This window comes from Artemia franciscana, chromosome 5 (assembly GCF_032884065.1).
Source record: "Artemia franciscana chromosome 5, ASM3288406v1, whole genome shotgun sequence".
NCBI classification, from domain to species: Eukaryota; Metazoa; Arthropoda; class Branchiopoda; order Anostraca; family Artemiidae; genus Artemia; species Artemia franciscana.
The window spans coordinates 20,371,919-20,392,407 of NC_088867.1; the positions used below are offsets into that span (position 1 = coordinate 20,371,919).

Here is a 20,489-nt window from a genome sequence, read left to right on the forward strand (position 1 = left end):
CAGAAACCACGCATAGCCACTTAAAATTCATTTACTTTTTTTTTCTAGACGCCTACAGGTCACATCCGACATCGGATCTGGGTGTACGAAGACTCATTCGATGCGGAATTCTCCGAGTAAGTGCCCATGAAAGTTTCGTAGGAAAATCTTAACCCCCCGAAAGTTTCGACCCTCCAACCCCCCCCCCCTTTTAACGTTGTCCGATCGGGCTGAAATTCACAAGTTAAGGTCCCCTACGGCCCAGGAGCTTATCCGCGAAATTTCAGCTTGATCCGATAACTCCTTCCCTGTTTTCCAGAAACCACCCATTAGCTATTTAATTAACGGATTTCTTTCCATAAGAGCCCATGTTAATTTGAAATTTTTAAAAGCTATTGAGAAGTTATATTTACACACATGCAAGTTATTAGCTCAGTTAGTAGAGCGTGAGACTTTTAATCCTCGGGTCAAGGGTTCAAGTCCCTTACGGGGGGTTTTTTTTCACAACATCAAAAAAATTTTGATAACACCTGGACAGCTTATCATTTGAGAGATAACAGAATATTAGCTTCTTATGAGCAAAAGAAACATTTCGGTCATTCTATCTATTTTTTTTCTATTTTATACAATGATTTAAAAGCGGGGGGGGGGGGTTTCCTCTCCTAATTCCTGTACGAGCAGTACAGGAATTATTAAATTACATCCACCATGGATTGTAGAAAAACGTACAGAAATAATATGAAAAAAACTTCGTTTTCTTAAAGAGTTAAAGAGGCTGCGTCCCAAAGTCGAACCTTAAAACGTACAGGAATTAGAAGAGGCAGTTGGGGGGCTGCCGCCCCCCAAACCCCCAGCTTTTAAAGACTCTTTTGTACAGGTTTTTTTTGTGGGGGGACTTCATTGTTACTAATTACTAGTTTCGGCGCAATGGTTCTCCTGTCCTCTTGTGTTTAACATTTTTCGAAGTTATTCCATTATTCATTCATTTCAATGTTTTGTTAATTAAAAGAGGGCCTTTCCCAAGCCAAGAGCGGGGGGTTAGCAAAAAAACAAAAAACCTGTACAGAAGAGTCTTTAAAAGCGGGGGGTTTGGGGGGCGGCAGCCCCCCAACTGCCTCTTCTAATTCCTGTACGTTTTAAGGTTCGACTTTGGGACGCAGCCTCTTTAACTCTTTAAGAAAACGAAGTTTTTTTCATATTATTTTATTGATAAGACTGTTGGAAAAACATTCGTCGGAAATTTATATCACTTTTGGTCATCTTTTTCTTTTTTCATTTTACCAATTATAAAAAGACATTAGAAATGAAATTTTCGTTTGCTTCTACGTTCTTCAGTATTATAGCTTTAGTCATGTTTCATTGTTTTTTGTACGGAAAATTTTACAGGTCTTCTGACGTCCTTTTGCCTGCTCTGTTTGCTTTTTTGTTTTCTGTGTCCAAAGCAAAGCCGGATTTTTCTCCAAAACCAATTCTATCAATCACCCGTGTTGTTCAATTATGGAGGACATTAATTGAAAAACAGAAAAATATGCATAAAGGTAAGCATTGACTAATCTAAGCTATTAATCTGAATGTAGCAACAAAATCTGAGACACTTTAAAAGAATTTATAAATTAAATATAATCTAATCAAATACATTTTCAGAAATTAATTAAAGTTCCAAGAACTTATAATTTAAATTACCAAACATTGTAAATAAAAATTAAAATCTGATAAGGCAAAAAAAAATCTGGAAACACTTTTAGGAAGAGCAACTACCCGTGTTTTGATTAGAATATTGTAATCTAAGCTATGTATTGTTTTAGTTGAAGGCTCATCTCTTGGGTTGTTTTAACAGCTAGGATTCCCCACATGAGCAGAGTGGTCTTTTCCCTGCTTTTTCTTTTCCTGTAAAAGCTTGAAAATTCTGCCAGATTTTCTTTACTGAACTGTTTTGGCAAACTTCTTTTGTATTAGATTGGATTTGTTTCTTTGATAACAGTCTTCCTAAAAACAGCCTCAGTTTCTCTCATATTTATTTTATTTATAATTGGTGTAATTATTATAATTATATATCATATATTAAATAATTACAATTATATAATTATTTTATATATATGGTGTAATGTAATTATAATTGGTGTAATTATTTGTAATTATACAAATAATTGGTGTTAGACACAAAGGTTCTAGTTTTTGGAACTCAGTTGTATCTGGTTGAAAATTGTCCAGTTGCGTCTATATTCTTGAAAAAAAAAGTTGAAAGATCGTCTCAGATCTCAGGGATTTTTCTGTTTTGTTGAATAAATTCCTTGTAATTTTAGCTGCGCTCATCTCAATGCCGACTACGTTTATTTCTTAATTTATGCTCTTTATGCTGTTTGAACAAAAATCAATTTATTTTGGTATATGTATCCTTTGGAGCAAGGGATTTTGTGACAAGGCTATAAAATATGTAATGTGTAATTGGGGTCATTAGTTTCAGATCCATCCATTCCAAGAGCCAGAGCTACGTATTTACTTAGACCTTTTCCTAGAAAATTATGTAAATTTGCTTTAAAATAGAAGCATTTTCGTATTTTTACACGTTTTGTACGTATTTTTGACGTATTTTTCAGTCTACAAAAATACGATTAACCCTTTTAGGGAGATTTTATGAAACTTAGAGTGAATTGATTGAACGTTTGGGAAACATGCAGTTTCGCAACAAGTCTACAGCTATGACTTCTAGCGAAGAAGCATGATACTTATATCATTTTAACCCATTTATCTCGGATCTATCTGTTGACCAAACTATAATCATGGTGTTACATATAGTTTTATGGGCGAGAGATCTAAACTTGATTGGAAATTTTGATCGTTGTTCTTTTTTCAACCACTTTCCAACGAATATTTCCTCCTAAAAAAAAAAAGTAAAATAAAAAATGCAACTTTAAAAAATTTGGTCTGGTAGATAATTAAAGCTAAATATCAGATATCAAAGGACAACCGAAACTATTGCCTCACATTCAAAACCTAATCCGTAGGAATGAAAAAAAAAGAAATAATACAAAAAAAAAAATGCACAGAGAACATAAATCCTTGCTATGCCTGTGTCATCCGAGAATTGCATATACAGTTGTAGATGCATGGGTCAGTAAAAGAACGAAGCTCTTTTACAAAAATAAAATAGTGGTAAGTTTAAATACACTGGTAGAATAGTCTTAGCATGTAAAAATAGTTGTATAGCCTCTTGAAACCCATTAATGTTCATCTTGTTATTTTAAAATAGGGTACTTGTACTATTTAGCGCGGACCTAATATTCTTCACCTAAATAACAACTGTTTCTCTAACTCTCAATCCTAATGGAATATATCTAAGCATGATAAAAATATAATACTTTAGAAACAAATTTGTGCTATGTTTTTATGCATTAGGAAGGGTAGGGGTGAAGCATAGTGGGTCTGTATGCCTAATGTCTTAGGCACAATTGTTCTGCATATTATGAAGTAAGACTTGTTTTCTAACTTCACACTGTCCAAATAATTTACCCCCACCCCCCACTTCCATCTATTCTTATCTCACGCTAAGCTGAAAAAAAAAACTAACAAAAAAACGGTTCTACGATGCGTCAATGGAAGAGCAGCTGGAGTGGTCTTAACTATATCATACAAGTACCTAAAATAGAATAAAAGTCTAGCTGACCATTTTCCCGTTCTGATTTTATGCCTAAACGATATTTTTTTACGATAACTTAAAAACAGAAAAGGTTGCATTTTGGATCACTCCATTCTGGTTTAGAAGACTCCGTCATTCATATTTGATTACTGTGTTGTTATTTTTTACAGGATGTGAAAATGTTTCCCTTGTGAATGTTTCCTTGTGATTGGCTAATAGAATGGAATAAATGAGAATTAAAATATGCTATAGTAAAAAGCATATAGTATAAATATAAAAATAGTGTAAAAATATGCTATAGCAAGCTGAGATACGCGGAAAAAAAGGCCTATTTGCATGGATGATCTTTTTTTCTAGCAGAAATAGAGTCTAGCTCACTGTTGTTCTGCCTTTTTTTTGTTCTGCCATTTTAAATCTCCTTTCACCTCTCCTGTGCTCTTTTAACCCTGATTTAAAATAATGTTTGACTATTTGATTTCTCTATCTGATACTTAGTAATAGTTAATTGGATGACTGCCTAAGTGATTGTAAATTCAGTTTTTCGTCATGACTAACTTTGCTTCTCAAGTACTTTGGTTATCTTATGGGATGTAATTTCATAATGGTTAATTAGCTCCATAGCGCTCATATCTTTTGATATGTAACTACCAGCCAGTCACTAATCTTAAGAAGAATCACTTGATGCTATACAACTAGTCCTTGAAATGGTTCCAAAGAGACAAGTATTGGAACTGATGCGTCTTCCGTAGGTTTCTTTAAAAGGTGACACATTGTATACGTCGTTTGCTAAGTATTCCCTGTTTTGTCTCATTGCTAGGGGATAGTGTTGAAACTTTCAGGCTTTTTCTGTGGAGGGGGAAGTAGGTGAAAGGGAGTTAGAATTTTATGTTTTCGAGAAGGGGCAAAGCAAATTTCTCTGACCCTCACAAAAGAATATGTGATTTTTTAAGCTTCTTAGCCAATAGGCTGTAGTTAATTCGTTGATGAGCCATATGCTCACTGAGAGTAAGGGTATATTGGATTAGAGGATATTGGGGGGACCTTGATAGATTAGTAGCCTATGTTAAGCAGGTTTTTGTTAGTAACGTTCTTTGCTTCTGGAATTTAATTACTAATTACTTTTGATTCTTTATTAGGTATTTAATAAAGATTTTATTATTAGCACTCGAAGTTGGGGTCCTCGTTGTCAAAGAAGTGTTTGAAACTGGATCACGGATCAATGCTGAAGTAGAAAGCTGTCGTAATGTCATAATTGAAGTGCTGAAAAATCTAGAACTTGATGAAAATGTATGTCTCTTTTTATCTGATTCCCGTTACATGTTTTTATTTCTCTTCTTTGTTTCTTTTCGTCCTAGTGTTATCCTTTCTTTCGCCTTCATTTTTAAAACAATTAGTATCGACCAGAATAGGAATGAAGATATGTGCTTGTGCTAAGTACTCTTCGTTCTTCAAGACGAAGTTGTTCTTATTCCCCTCCTTCTTATACGGTTTCTATTGAGTTTTCAGTCAATACAATAAAACAAGATCTGTTCAAAAAGTATTGCGAATTTTATAATTCCGCCGGTTGCGTTTATTGAGTTTAAGATTTATTTTTGCGGCATCATGTTACCTGTGCATTTTATTCATGGTGACAATTTTGGCTATTGTGAAAGTTCTGTCGATTTTGAGAGCTGCTTTTCTTGCTGGTGTTTTGGCTTATTGGCGATTTTGCCGATTTCAAAACTCGGATAAAAAAAACTGTATCAAATTTTGTTTTAAAAACAACAATAAGTACGGGGATGCATAATGAATGTTGACTTTGGCAAACATGGTGATGCTACGTCAGACCGAAGCAACATTTATCGCTGGTAAAAATATTCTCAGAGTGCTGAAAAGGTGTGAACGACGAAGAGAGTCGACCCGAGCGCGTCAGTAACAGACGAAATCACTGGTGAAATGAAGGAAATCGTATAGGTTAATCGTCGGATCCCTATTAGAGAAGTTACTGATAATTTCAACATAATGATTGACTCTTGCCATCTGATTTTCACGAATTTTTAGGGCATGAGACAGGTCAACATGAAATGTGTACCCAGATTGCTCAATTTTGCCTGAAACAACAGCCTCACATAAAAATCGCTAAGGAGCTGTTTGGCTCTGTCCAAAACAGCACAAATTGGCTCTAGAGAGCCATAACTTGTGAAAAAAAAATGAGTTTATGATTATGACGTGGAAATCAAAGTTGAACCATCACAATGGAAGCTGCCACACACGCCAAGACCGAAAACCCTGCCAAGTTTGCTCAAATACGTTGAAATTTCGGTTTAAGTTTTCTTTAATTGCAGGAACATGGTGCAGCTTTAGCTCTTACCAGAGGATTAAACGATATTTAAGGAATATTACTTGCAAGTTATACGCAATCTACGCGAAGCAATCTGCAAGAAACGCCCGCAATAGTGGAAACAACAAAAATTGGTATTTACACCTTGATAACGCCCCTCATTACCACATCATTGCTTGTTAACGAATTTTTGGTGAAAAGCGACGCACTAATAATGCCGCAGTCACCGTATTCCCAGATCTGGGGACTTCTCTTTGTTCTCCAAACTGAAGATACACATGAAAGAAGACGGCATCGAAGCTGAACAAGTTCATAGAAGAGATTTTTTAAGTGCTTCAAGGATGAAACAAAACAAAGCATTGGCATAAGCATGTAATATCTGGTAGGGATTACTTTGTGTGGAGCAAAGTAGATATTTACGAATAAATGAATAATTTTTTGCGAAAACAAAAAAAACAAATTGTGATACTTTTTGAAAAGGCATATCTGCTGATTTTTGACCATTTTCTTTGATGTTCGCAATCGTGTAGCAGTACAGCCTAACTCGAGTGAATGCTTTTGTTATGTCAATAAAGGAGATTTTTTTGCGGATTATTACATATACTTTCTAAATCAAAGAACCTCAATAAAATAAGATGTTTCTTTATAAGCTAATTAATATTTAGATTTACAGAAAAATGCCTCCGTTTTTCCGTGATTATTTTTTATTTGGATTTTCATTTAATGTCAAGATTTGCAATCACAAGACGAGCAATATTAAGGTTATAAAACCTTATGAAGTAGGCTATTTTATGACAAGCCTACAGCCGTATTTTGTACCGAGAGGACAAAATATTTATATTTTTGAATTCATTACTTTGAGTTCTTTCCATTCACAGTCAGAATTACGATATTGGGTAGTTTTTTTCTTAGAGAAGGGTTTAAACTTGCTTAAACATTTTGTCAAATTTTGGATGTTTCCAACGTATTTAACTATCTATATATAACAAAAAAAAAAAACGAGAAACAATGAAACTTTAAAAATCTTATCTGACATATGAATGAAGTTTAATCTCAGCTATTGGGTGATATTAGAATTGTCTTTCCATGAAATGTTAATGCCATAGGACTGGAGAAAATAATTTTCGAAATATGTATACGAAATATAAATCTTCAGGAAAACATAAGTTACCTATCTGGTGTTTCTTCAATGTTCTTCAAAATCTTCAATGTTCTGTACTCCCAGGACACCTCACAAATTTTCACGTCTCTAGAAAATTATGTTTTATAGTCTTAATTCGTCCCATTTTGTTTCTTTTATACATTTTCTTTTACCAAATTAAGTCTACCTTAACATTTTGTTTCTAGCAATACTCACCTTGTCATTATACCGTTTTTCCTTCGAGTTCCTATGAACGTATGTGGGTTCAGATTTTTCTGATTCTACTTTAAGTTGGGATTGGTAGGATACTGCAAGAAAATTAAATCTGATTGAACTGATTAGTGTTTTTTTCACATCAAAATCTCATTCTTTAGTCACACAAAATGCTCTTTCTTTCCTGCTACTCTTTCAGTTTTCTTCGTCTTAACAGAAGATCTTACCTGAAAGTCTGAATAGAATCAAACAAACCTAAGTAACGTAATCAGAATGCAGCCTAGAGCATCTGGCTAATCAGGGTGGTCTTCAAGATATCGTTGTTGTAACATCTAAAGCTCGCTTTTGATTTTTCAGACTTCTTAAATGACTTCCAAAAACTGTTTGCTGAGCAGGATTCAGAGGGAAGTTAGATGGGTGAATTATGTTCAATCATAGTGTCTTCCTCCATATCTAAATTATCCTGTTGATTTTTATGCCACTTGGTATTAACTAAGTGACATAATATAGCAATCGCAAATTCTGTCGGTCTGCCGGTCCCGGGTTTGCTACTTTAGGAGTTCTAGGTAAGCTAGGACGATGAAATTTGGCAGGCATATCAGGGACTGGACCAGATTAAATTAGAAATAGTCGTTTTCCCGATTTGACCATCGGGGGGGGGGGCGGTTAATTCGGAAAAAATAGAAAAAATGAAGTATTTTTAACTTGCGAACGGTTGATCAGATCTTAATGAAATTGGATGTTTGGAAGTATATCGTGTCTCAGAGCTGTTATTTTAAATCCCGACCGGATCTGGTGACATTGGTGGGGAATTGGGATGGGGAAACTGAAATCTTGGAAAGCACTTAGAGTGGAGGGATCGGGATGAAACTTGGTGGGAAAAACAAGCAAAAGTTCCTAGATACATGATTGACATAACTGGAACGGATCCGCTCTCTTTGGGGTAATTAGGGGGGGGGGGGGTAATTCTAAAAAATATTTGAAAAATTTGACCATCTGGAGGGGAGAGTGGGGGCCGGTTAATTCGGAAAAAATAGAAAAAATGAGGTAACTTACGAACGGATGATCGGATCTCAATGAAATTTGATATTTAGAAGGATATCGTGTCTCAAAGCTCTTATTTTTAAATTCCGACCGCATCTGGTGACATTGGGGGGAGTTTGAGGGGCCTAAAATCATGGAAAACGCTTAGATTGGAGGGATCGGGATGAAATTCGGTGAAAAAAATAAGCAGAAGTCTTAAATACGTGATTGACATAATTGGAACGGATCCGCTCTATTGCGGGTGGGAGGGGCTAATTCTGAAAAAATAGAAAAAATTACGTATTTTTAACTTACTAAGGAGTGATCGGATCTTCATGAAACTTCATATTTAGAAGGACCTCGTAACTCAGATCTCTTATTTTAAATCTCAACCGGATCCAGCGTCATTTGGGGGGGGGGATCTTAGAAAATACTTCAAGCGGAGAGATTAGGATGAAACTGGATGGGAATAATAAAAACCTGTCTAAGATACGTGACTGACATAACCGGACCTGATCTACTCTCTTTGGTGGAGTTGGGGGGGGGGGGGGGGTAATTCGGAAAAATGAGGTATTTGTAACTTACGAAGAGGTGATCAGATCTTAATAAAATTTGATATCTAGAAGGATCTTGTGCTTTAAAGCTCTAATTTTAAATTCCGACCAGATCCTGTGACATTGGGGGGAGTTGGAGGGGGAAACCGGAATTCTTGGAAAACGTGAAAATTGGGGTATTTTTATCTTACGAATAGGTGATCGGATCTCAGTGAAACTTGATGTATATAGAAAGCTCTTATGTCTCAGATGCTCCATTTTCAACTCGAATTGGATCCGGGGAAATAGGGGGTTGGAGGAGGGAAACATAAATCTTGGAAAACGCTTAGAGTGGAGAGATTGGGATGAAACTTGATGGAAAGAATAAGCACAAGCTCTAGATACATGATTGATATAATTGGAACGAATCTGTTCTCTTTGGAGGAGCTGGGGGGGTGTTAATTTAGAAAAATTAGAAAAATTGAGGTATTTTAACTTAAGAACGGGTAACCAGATCTTAATGAAATTTTATATTTAGAAGGAATTCATGTCTCAGAGCTCTTATTTCAAATCCCGACCAGATCTGTGGACATTGGGGGGAGTTGGAGGGGGAAATCGGAAATCTTGGAAAATGCTTAGAGTGGAGGAATCGGGATGAAGCTTGGTGGATAGAATAAGCAAATGTTCTTGATACGTGACTGATGTAACCGTACTGGATTCGGTCTCTTTGGGGGAGTTGGAAGGAGGGGTTCAGTGATTTGGCGAGTTTGGTGCTTCTGGACGTGCTAGGACGATGAAAATTGGTAGGCGTTTCAGGGAGCTGCACAAATTGACTTGATAAAGTCGTTTTCCCAGATTCAACCACCTGGGGGGCTAAAGGGAAAGGAAATATTAGAAAAAATTAGGTATTTATAACTTACGAGTGGGTGATCGGATCTTAATGAATTTTCATATTTAGAAGGACATCGTGACTCAGAGCTCTTATTTTAAATCCTGACCGGTATTAAGCCTCTGATTTTCCTTTTAAATCAATCTATTGATTCTTAGAATTTTGATAGAGCTCATACCATATGAGCTCTTGGCTCTTAGCTCTACTTGCCTCGTCAAAAGTGCCATATCAGCTCTTAGCTCTTGTTTTTTACTGTGATTTCTTTATCCAAGGGTTTTAGGCTCTTTCTGTAATTTTTTTCCTCAAAATAATATTTTAGCCTAGTATTAATACTAATGAAAATAATTCTTGATAAATTTTCCAATTAGCTCACTAATGAGATAGATTAAAAACACATAAACCTATGGAATCAGAATTTCGTCCTGAATATAAAAAAAAACATGCATTTGCGTTGGAAATAAACTTTGTAAATACCCCTCTCTCCTATAATTCCCAAATATATAGGCTACCTTGAGTTGTAAACATTCAATGAATTTTCCATTATGTTGACAAACTGTTAAATTTATCAACTTTCCATTATTTTGACAAAATCGTAATATATACTTGTACATTGAGGTGGGGGGGGGGAGTAATGTCGTTGGAGCAAACAGTTTTTGGCAATTACCTCAGACGTTTTAAAATGCCTGAAGTAACCAATAGGCGTAACCGAGACTATATAAACAACAACAACAACAAGAAAAATTGGGAAGTTTTTTTGCAAGACAGTGGAATTCTGTATTTGAATGAATATTTTGACCCTTTGTCCAAGGGTCGTCCTCAGCAAAATATAAATGTATAAAAGAAACTTACAATAACATACAACCATTAAAGCTAAAATGAAAATTTTAAAACAGTCCCATCATCCTTACTTCAGTGAAGTTCAACCAGGACTGACAAGGCAATTCGTTGAAGTGAAATAAAAATAATTAAAATATGCTTTTACTGCTAATCTTGGCTTTTTGGTAACTAACCTCAAAGGTATTTCTGTAACTGAAGGTACAACCCCAGTTACTCGCCGTAGAGAGGCTTATCGAATACCATTTGACTGTGGCAAATACTATGCAGGTAGAACCCACCAAAATTTAGAGAAACGCCTACAACACCATAAAGATGATATCACAAAAGCTCTAAATTCTACTAGTGCTAATGCTTCTTTTGATTCTGCTTTCAGCAGCCATGTTTTTGAAAACCCCAGCACAAAAATACTGTTTGAAGGATCCACCCTTTTTAGCAATGGCGTGGGCATAAAACAGGTTGTTCGAGAAGCAATTAGCAATTGAAATCAGACTTAAGACAAATAATAATTTTTTCTTAAATAGTGATTTGGGGGAATACTCAATAAATGCTCTATAAATAAATTTAATTAGAAACGATTTTACAAAATATACTAAAAAACCAGTAGACACTAGCACAGAACCAGTAGACACTAGCACAGAACCAGTAACAAAAATACCTTCGAGGTTAGCTGCCAAAAAGGTGAAATTAGCAGTGAAACCGTATTTTTAGTTATTTTTCTTTCGCCTCGATGAATTGCCTTGTTTAACCTCATTTTGTTTGTCAGTCCCGGTTGAACTTCGCTGAAGTAAGGGTGCTGGGACTGTTTGAAAATTTTAGTTTTGGTTTTAATGGTTGTATGTTATTGTATGTTTACTTTCTTTTATATATTTATGTTATTCTGAGGACGGCCCTTGGGCATGGGTCATAATATTAATTCAAATATCGAATTCCATTGTCTTGCGAAAGGAATTCCCTGTTGTTCTTCTTTTTGTTGATGTTTATGATGGAAAGGCAGTGTGGTTTTCGTCGCTATTTAGAAACGATCTATTAACTGAGAGGTTCCCTGAGTAGCATATGGTTTAAGTAAAATTTATCAGCATTACCTTGGTATAGTGCACTAAAAAAGTGGTTTCTAAAAATTTCTATAGTCAAACCACATGTTAGATACCAATATAAAGTTATGAAAACTCCTATCTTGCCCATGAAAAGCTTTTGGTACAGAGCTCTGAGCTTGGCGCCTCCTCCAAGCCCGCGCTCCGACGCGTAGATCGTACTACAACACCATAGGTGGGAGCACAATATTGTTTTGTCGCATACACATCTTAGATGCCAATATTGGTATCTATCTGTGCTGCCAGTTTCCTGTCTCAAGCCGCTAACATCGCTACCGCGCACTGTGGCCCACAAAAAAATCGAGTTTTCATAACTGTAATGGTATTTAAGCTGTGAGTCAAACTCATTCTTAACACTGAACGAACTCAAAGTTGATAAAAAGGACAGAAACAAATTGCATCAGAAAAGGCACCTACTATGGAAATGAAGGTTTTGCATAATCACGTTGAGGAAAATAATACGTATTAAAAGGTCTCAAAAAGCAAATGATAGCTTTTCAATTGATTTTGCATCACACAAACTGCGTTTCTTCAGCATCTGCTCTTCGTACTATTTCTTCAGTTATTTCTTGGAACAGAAAATATTTCCTGAAAATCTTAACTACATCAAACAAACCATAGTTACGAATCTTGAATACTGCCTAAAGCATTTAGCTAGTCAATTTGGTATTTAATAGATGTATATTAATATATAGATATTAATAGATTAATATAAATATAAACATTACAGATATAGATGTAGATTATAGATAGAGATATTAGTTGGTTTATATTGATTGAGGGGTTTCTTAGATAGCAAATGGCTCAAGGAAATTTTGTTGACCTTACGCTAAAAAGATCTATAGTACGCAAAGTTACGCTAGAATTATATGGTGATGTTACGCTAAAAAAGATAGTTTAAAAAGGGGTCTGAAATCGAGCTCGTTCTTGACTTTGAATGAATTTCAAGCTGATAAAGATGACGAATGCAGATTGACTCCAGAAAAATCAAATATATCATTTTACGGACCAAGTTCTCCCATAAGCACATTAAGAAGAATCTTGCAACTACATGGTCCCAAAAAGTAAACAATAGCTTTTCAATTGATTTGAATCCACTGTTGTTGTTGAGGCTTATTTGAAAAAAAAATTAAATCAGAAAAAAAGTAAAACTTGATTTTGGAGATCTCCCTAAAATGTCAAAACATGCCTGTAACGGCCAAAATCGCCGTGTTAAAAACCCTTTTTGTCAATGCCAAAACTCCCGTGTTATAAACCCCATTCGTTAAGACCAAAACCTTCTGTGAATAGTTTGGTCATTTTTATTATTTAGTCATTATAAGGTGTGCGTTATTGTGCTACCCTTTTCTAATGTAAAGTTTCAGTTATTCAACTCCTCAAAAGTAGCAGTATTACCTCCTTCCTCTATATACATATAGATCCTTACATTTAAATTGACAGCAAAAAGTATTCTAGGGGCACACTAGTTTAATTATTACTTATTGCTCACACATTGAAATCTAGTTTAATTATTACTTGACTGTTTTCTAATTAATTAATTAGCTATAAATTTAACTAATCAAGGACTCAAATATAAATTATTCATCTATATTAAAACAAATGAATTTTGATTTCAATTTATTAATTAATACATTAATTAATAATCAATTATTAATTTAATTTATTAATAATTTCATGGATTAATACAAATTAGTTAGTACTTCAGTTCTTTAATTGTTATCACCATTAGCTGTAAATTGTGCTGGTGTTCTCTTATAATACAAAGCTTAGCCTACTCTAAAAGTATCATCATTTCCACCACCTCTACCACGCATGGTCCTTAGGTTCGGCTAAATATTTTGAAACAAACTGTTCACTTTGGAATTTTTTTTGAACAAATTCGTTCACTTAGAAAAAAAGGGAGAAACTTATAATACATGGGTGTTGCTGCAGAAAGGAATAACAGTAAGTTTTATGCAAACATGTGTATTAGGGGAAACAAGACATTTATATTGCTTTTAATTGCAGTCTGTATTCGCTTTGTTTCTTCCAGGTTGCTGAAATGTTCACATCTATACTAGGACAGTGGAAACAATACAATAGTTCAAGATATAAAGAAGTCTCTGACTTGGTTTTCCACAAGTTATTACATTCATCATCTATTCTTTCCTATGACATTCTAGAAAGTCTAGTTGATAACTGTGACTTACTTTATGACTTTTCACTGTCGGTGTTAAAAAACAGACAAGATTTAAGTGAAAGTATCGCTGTAAATTTTAATATATTGGTGATAGTCATTAAACTCATTTGGTGTTGTTATAGGCATGAAGAGGACAAACCAGACACGACTCGATTGTTGGATATCCTCACGTGAGTGAATTTTCAAAACGTTTCAGTTTAAAAAACATTGTAAAGCTTAAATCATGCCTTACCACTAGTGTAACCGCAGGTACCAACACTTCCAATACTTCAACGTGGTGGGAGGAGATATTATCCAACCATTGTTTTTGGTGGGAGGAGTCCTCACTATACAATTCCCCCTGATTTTTTCCATAGTGAGAGTGTACCTAATGTGATGTTGCTCTTGCACCTCTCTTTTGTTCTTATTTCTAGATTGTCAAAGGAGGTATGACCTTTGTATTAATTATAGTTCTAGAGAGGAGGAGGGGCTACTAATTCCATATTTTCCCAATTATTTTTTAGAAATTTTTTTTATGCATAGTTTGCCTAATAAAATGTTAGGAACGCAAGTTATGAGTAAAAAAATCAAATAATCAAAATGTCCAAAGCAAAAGACGAGCTTTTCAAATTTTTACTTATAAGACAAGCTTTACTAATTGAAGCAACTGGAAAATGATTGGTCCAAAAGAAGTGAGAAAAAATAAGGGTAAAATGCTGTTAGTCTCTTCAGTTTCTAAGTAACGAAGGGAAATTGAAAGTTATTGGCAGAGGCATTGATGATGTCGATGAGGAAGATAATGTGTATTTAGCGTATTTTTTACAAGAGTATATTCAGAATACACTATTAAGAGGGTGGATGGGGGAAATTGGTTGCCAGTGTATAGGGCTTAGGTGATATAACGCTGGACTGAGTCTAGTAAGGCATAAATATATGAATAAAGCTTTAGAAAACTTCTTCTTTTTCGCTCTGACTTTGCTATTTATTTATTGAATTGAATTTATGTATAACCCGTTATAATACACATGAAAAACGGAGTATAATGTGAATAAAAGAAAAGAGGAAAAAGAAAATGAAAATGACCTAAAAAACTAAACAAAAACTTTGCAACACTTCACCTTACTTAAAAACACTTAAAAACATACAAAAGCAAAACATTCATTGAATCAAAATAGCGCTCCATGGGTGTCGACCAATTCTACTATTATAAGCTTCTATGCTTTTTCTGATAGAAGCATTCGGGTCTATGATCCCGTATCTTTTAATGACCCAAGAGTTGCTTGACGATGGTGAAAGGGCAAGCAGGTATTTGGCATACCGGAAATAGGTTCGCCGAAGCTCCTTCGTCTCGGTTATCGTAAACGTACGCCAAAAAGGTGCAAGGTATAGGAAATTTGGGAGTGCAGAAGCATTTTACGGTTTCGCTAGCAGTTTGCGGTTGAGTCGAAGTTTGTTTGCTACCAAGCTTCCGTATGCAGTTGCTGTTCGACGTTGGAAATGAAGGATCAAGAGCCTTCTAGTTGCTTTAAGAGTGTCACCGATAGGAAGCCCTAAATATTTCATTTGTGATTTTGGGGAAACTGGCGCGCCGTCGAGATTAATAGTAAATCCTGCTCGAGTTCCAACCCAGTTGAACAGAACCACGTCCGATTTTTCTCTATTGAATGTAAGGTTAATCTTAGCATATTCTTTACTTAAAATAGCAAATTTCTTTCGAACGACTGTACTGTTCGACTGGGGTTAAAAATATCATCTGCATAAGCGATAAGTGACACATCAATCCCTTTTAAAATACACGAAGGAACTGCTCTGGATTGAGCGTTCAGGATACAGTTATTAAAGGCAACTGGAGAGGTAAGGGCACCCTGTCTGACGCCTCGACGGACTGGAATAACGAAACGTGTTATGGTCCCATCAGGTAGCCTGATTACAACAGCAAGATGGTTATACACATCATACAAAGCACGAATGGCAGACGTGTCAACTTCACGTTTATATAGTTCAAGGAGAATTTGTGCGTGAATCAGAGAGTCGAAAGCATGGCTTACATTATGCCTCCCTAGGACGAGCGAATCACCAGACTTATCAGCATCTATAAGTATTGACGATAGTGCAGTAAGCGCGTGGGCACACCCTAAGCCTTTTTGGAAGCCAAACTGATATGGCGGCATGTAGCATTTATCTGTAAGTTCTGGCATTACGAGGGTTTCAAAAATCTTGCAGAAAGTAGTGGCCATTGTAATAGGGCGATATGAAGAACACTCACTCAGCGATTATTTTTTTTTTTTTTTTTTGAACAGGAGTAAGACGACCAGAAGAGAACGAGCTTGGAACTATTCCAGTTGTGAAAACCATTTGGAACATGAGATCAAGGTGACAAAATAGTAGGGGACTTCCAAGAAGAATGTGTCCAGCACAAATATTATCTGTACCCCTCGAAAAAGGCTTCTTTATTTTTTGCGCAGAATTCATAATATCAGACAGTGAAACAATAAACGTGGGTACAGTTTTTTGACAGTATCCGATTGAGATCACATTTAAGGGGATATTCTACTTTGGAATCTGGTTCTGAAAACTCTTTCAAAAAATGCTGTTGCCAGGTCTCAGCAGAGATATGAGCTGACGGAGCGTTTCTTTCACTCTGGTTGCGGGTCAAACTTTTCCACAGAAGCGTCAGATTACTCATTATCTTTTCTGAAAAATCAGAACGAATAGCGGCTATGTGTTTTGCAGTTCTTTGGAAAAATATCGCTTTGTGGAAATCCGTATTTGGTTCACTATGAGGTAAAAATATTGTGTTTTTACTAAAACATTTCAACGCCCAGGTCAGTAGAAATAGTGATAGATGGTATCCTTGCCTGGGTAAATTTGGTGTAGGAAAAGAAAACAGTAATGGCTACAGAATTTCGCAATTGTTCTTGGGTCTCCCGCATTCTATCCATATGCCAAGCCAAAATTTGGCCTTCTGGCAGGCTTCAACAAGGGATGGGTTCCCGGACCAGCCCTTAACTTGTGACCCAGCGCGGACTCTGGATCGAGGGACAAAGTGCGATTCCGCTTGTAGTAGCGCATGCGAAATAAGTGACGAGTACATATTTAGTTTTAGACGAATTTCAGACGTGGGAATAGGTGCTGATGTTTAGAGCAAGTCAAAAGGTATTTTTATCTTCGAAAGTAGATTATCAAGCCAGTACTTATATTGGGTCAAATCGGTTTTACTCCATTCAATTATTGTTCTCCATTTTATAGGTCGATTTGCGCGCATTCGATAAAATGGTGCACTGATTCGGAACGATAGCAGTAAATGGTTAGAAACAAAAAATTCATGGAGCACATCTACTGTTAATGAGCTACTAAAAATACTACTAGATACAAGGACATGATCAAGGTTAGAAACTGATCCGGTAGGGTGAATGGACGTGAAGTCACCCGCTTTCGGTACAAGAGCACTTTCATTTGGAATCAGACTAAGCAGAAGAGCTGAACGCTAGCTTTCACTTTTGGATATATCACAATTAAAGTCCCCCAATAAAATCCAATGGAGATGAGAAGCACTAATTTTATTCATACATTTCCCCAGTTCTTTGCAGGCTAGGTCAAACTTCATTTCGGAGCAATCGTCTCTGTAGTCGGTGGGCAGGTACGCATTTATTATAACAGTCTCGCCAACTCTAACTGCTAAGAAATGGTCGGAACTAGCGAACAATTCGGTGTTGATATGTCCACTTATAAGCGTAGCAAGTCCACCCGAGGGGCGCCCTCGTTTTTTAGGTTTTTTCGCTGGTACAAAATGGACCATGTGTGAGGGTAACGCATCGAATATATTTCTACTGTCGATTGTCAGAAAGTGTTCTTGGACACAAATAATTTCTTCGGTGAGGCAGAGCTGTTCAAGCACGTTAATTTTGGTACTAAGACTACCATTCATATTCCAGGAGACGAAACGCTTGTCAATATAAAATTCATTTATTTTGGGCGTTTGAGGTCATTAACTTCGCTGACTTGTTAGATGGGCAGCTAGCGTGGTAGCATGTGCGTCGGGTGCTTGTACAGCTTAGGCACCGCATCGCATTCTGGCAGGGATTTTCTTTCGTGGCACCATGGTTATTTTGAGCACAGTGGGCACACTTCGATACGTTTTTACACTGGGCCGCTATGTGGCCAGATTCATGGCAGTTATAGCAACGTTTCGGAAGAAAGATGAATTCTTGAATTCTGAAACTTTCAAAGCCTACTTTCATTGACAGTTTTATGGCAGTATCGAGGGATTCATGACTTGGAAAATAAAGCTTGAATGCGCATGATTTTCCACATTGTTCGGCTTCCTCACATCCGGAAACTAGACTTTGAATGACTTCTGCGTCAAGGGGTTCATGAATCCCTTTAATCAGTCCTATGTACAAAGAGGTTTTTACTTTGGCATCGGATTCTGAATTTTTATTTTTGATCGCTAGTGCCATTTTTTCCGCCGTAGCCTTGTGAGCTACAACCATGCGCCAGCCGTTCCTTCCAGGCCTTAGTTCAACTTTGGTTTGAACTAAACCAAATTAGAGAGTAAGTCGCTTATACTTAAAAAACTTTTCACATGTTGATCGATGGTCCGCGTAGCAGAGGTCTCATAACACTCTGTGTTCGGTCGAGAGTGCAATGTTCGGTCTGTGTTCGGTCGAGAGGTTGAGAGTGCGTGGTTGGGTTCAAATTATCCAACAGTTTTTGTGTGTTTTTTCAGACGTTTTTGCGGTCTATGAGTCACTGCACAAAAGACAGAGTTCTACGAAGTTACTTGCTCGGTAAGGAGGCAGTGAAGCAGTGATATTACGGTTACGGTTGAACAAAAAGAAGCTATCTTTTGAAAATCTGTAAATTATCTGGGAATAACGGACGGCCATGATATCAAAAAATTTCTTCTACTGGTAATTGAGGAAACTACTTACAGTTTTCGCTGAAGTTACAGCAAGCGGGCCCTCTGAATTCTAGTTGGAATAGGAAGATAGTTACAAATAATAACAATAATAATTTATTTACCACCCACTTTACAAAACAGAGGTTAAGTGGAGTAAATAAAAAAGAAAAACAGCAAAAGAACAAGAAGAAAAAAAGTTAATCACGTACAGAAAAAAGATAGATAAGGCGATGAAAGTCTTATGCAGCGTTTGTTTTCCCTTGCCTGCTCTAGGTTTCACCGCTATGGGGCTGGTTCACGCAGACTGATAGACTAAAATTGTGGTCTGTTTACTACAAATACCTCAAGTTATTGCTTTGATACCCGCTACGCGAGAGAAACACATTCGTTTTAATATTTCAGAAAATGGTAGATCGTTGCGGTGCCGTCTGTTAAAAAAAGGCGAGTTTTTCCTCTGCACCTGATTTATAAGTGTGAGTAAACAATTTATAGTTTTATTTATTCTTTGTTGCTGAAATGCTCTTATTTTCTTTTTTTCGTTTCTATTACTACCCTTTTCTCATTTTTTTTTGTCTGAACCGGCAAACTATTGTTATAGAAATTTATGAATATTCTAATTATTATCAATCAATTCTTGCCAGAAGAAACGATCAGCCTAAATGGGGCTAGGCACTTATAATAATTACAACTGTAATCTTTTAGTTAGTAAGTCTTTGTTAGCAAAGTGGATCTAGAGCAATTTTTTTTGGGGGGGGAATGTGACAAGGGTGCCAATAATTGACCAAATTAACAAATTTATTTACAAAAAAGAAAGAAATGGAATGGGGGTGCCAGAAAAATCATGGGGGGAGAGGGTCCGCACCACTCCCTCTCTTTGGATCCGCTCCTGGTTGTTAGTATATGTTCTTATGCTTCCTATGCTTTAATGGATGATAAAAGATGATAATTCAAATTAGATGCAGCTTAAAACACGACGAAAAACTACTACTACTACTACTAATAACTCACTGCAGCACCAAGCCGCCTGAGGCCAACACAGCTACGCACGCTCCTCCTCCAACCTAATCTATTTAAAGCCTCCCTCTTTACACCCTCCCAGGAAGTTCCCATTTCCTTTAAATCCTTATTTATGACATCCTCCCAACCCAGACAAGGACGACCTGCTTTCCGTGTAGCCCCAGACGGTTGGCCAAAAAGGACAATCTTCGGTAATCTGTCTAACTAACCAAAAATGCAACGAATCAATGATTATCTAAGTCAAAAGTACATTTTTCAAAATACCTGTGGGGAATGTAAAAACTAATATTGTTTACAAGGCTCAATTGATTTGAAACCTTTGGTCCTCAAGAGTAGTTTATCCGAAGCTGAATTCAAGGATTGGAGAAGAAAAACTGAAATTTGAAATTTTTAATAATGGTTTGTAGAAGTAGCCTCTGTTTTTTATGTTCTAATGAATAAACTCTTGAATTAATTCGTTGGCCTTGAGCAACTATTGCTGTTCTTAAGCAACTATATGGATAATTCACTGATAGCTGAATGCGAACTTTTCAGAAATGAAATATGACCCCGTCAACCTCCAAGTTGCGTTTGAAAATAATTTTTGCAAGTGAATATAAAAGAAATAAATCAAAGTCAATTTACCAATAGATTAAATCAAACATTAAAACCCAAAACCAACATTGAATCCTCGTTTTTAATTGTCCCCTCTCTTCATTTCGTGGGGTAAGTCACATAGTACCTTTCATGTATCTATTTCGGCTGTTTT

At 36.2% G+C, this 20,489-nt stretch overlaps 1 protein-coding gene across 3 annotated transcripts in view; it reads left to right on the top strand.

Annotated features, from left to right (window-relative positions):
* Window positions 1-20,489, top strand: part of LOC136027081 (huntingtin-like) — a 187,663-nt gene that overhangs the window by 80,513 nt on the left and 86,661 nt on the right. For all 3 annotated transcript variants that reach the window (XR_010617489.1, XM_065704020.1, XM_065704021.1), the window contains exons 19-21: window positions 1,366-1,517; window positions 4,779-4,903; window positions 13,696-14,012. Coding sequence is in view for 2 of the 3 variants with exons in the window: in XM_065704020.1 (XP_065560092.1) it covers window positions 1,366-1,517; window positions 4,779-4,903; window positions 13,696-14,012 (594 nt within the window). In the remaining variant the exon portion in view is untranslated. The remainder of the gene's footprint in view (window positions 1-1,365; window positions 1,518-4,778; window positions 4,904-13,695; window positions 14,013-20,489) is intronic.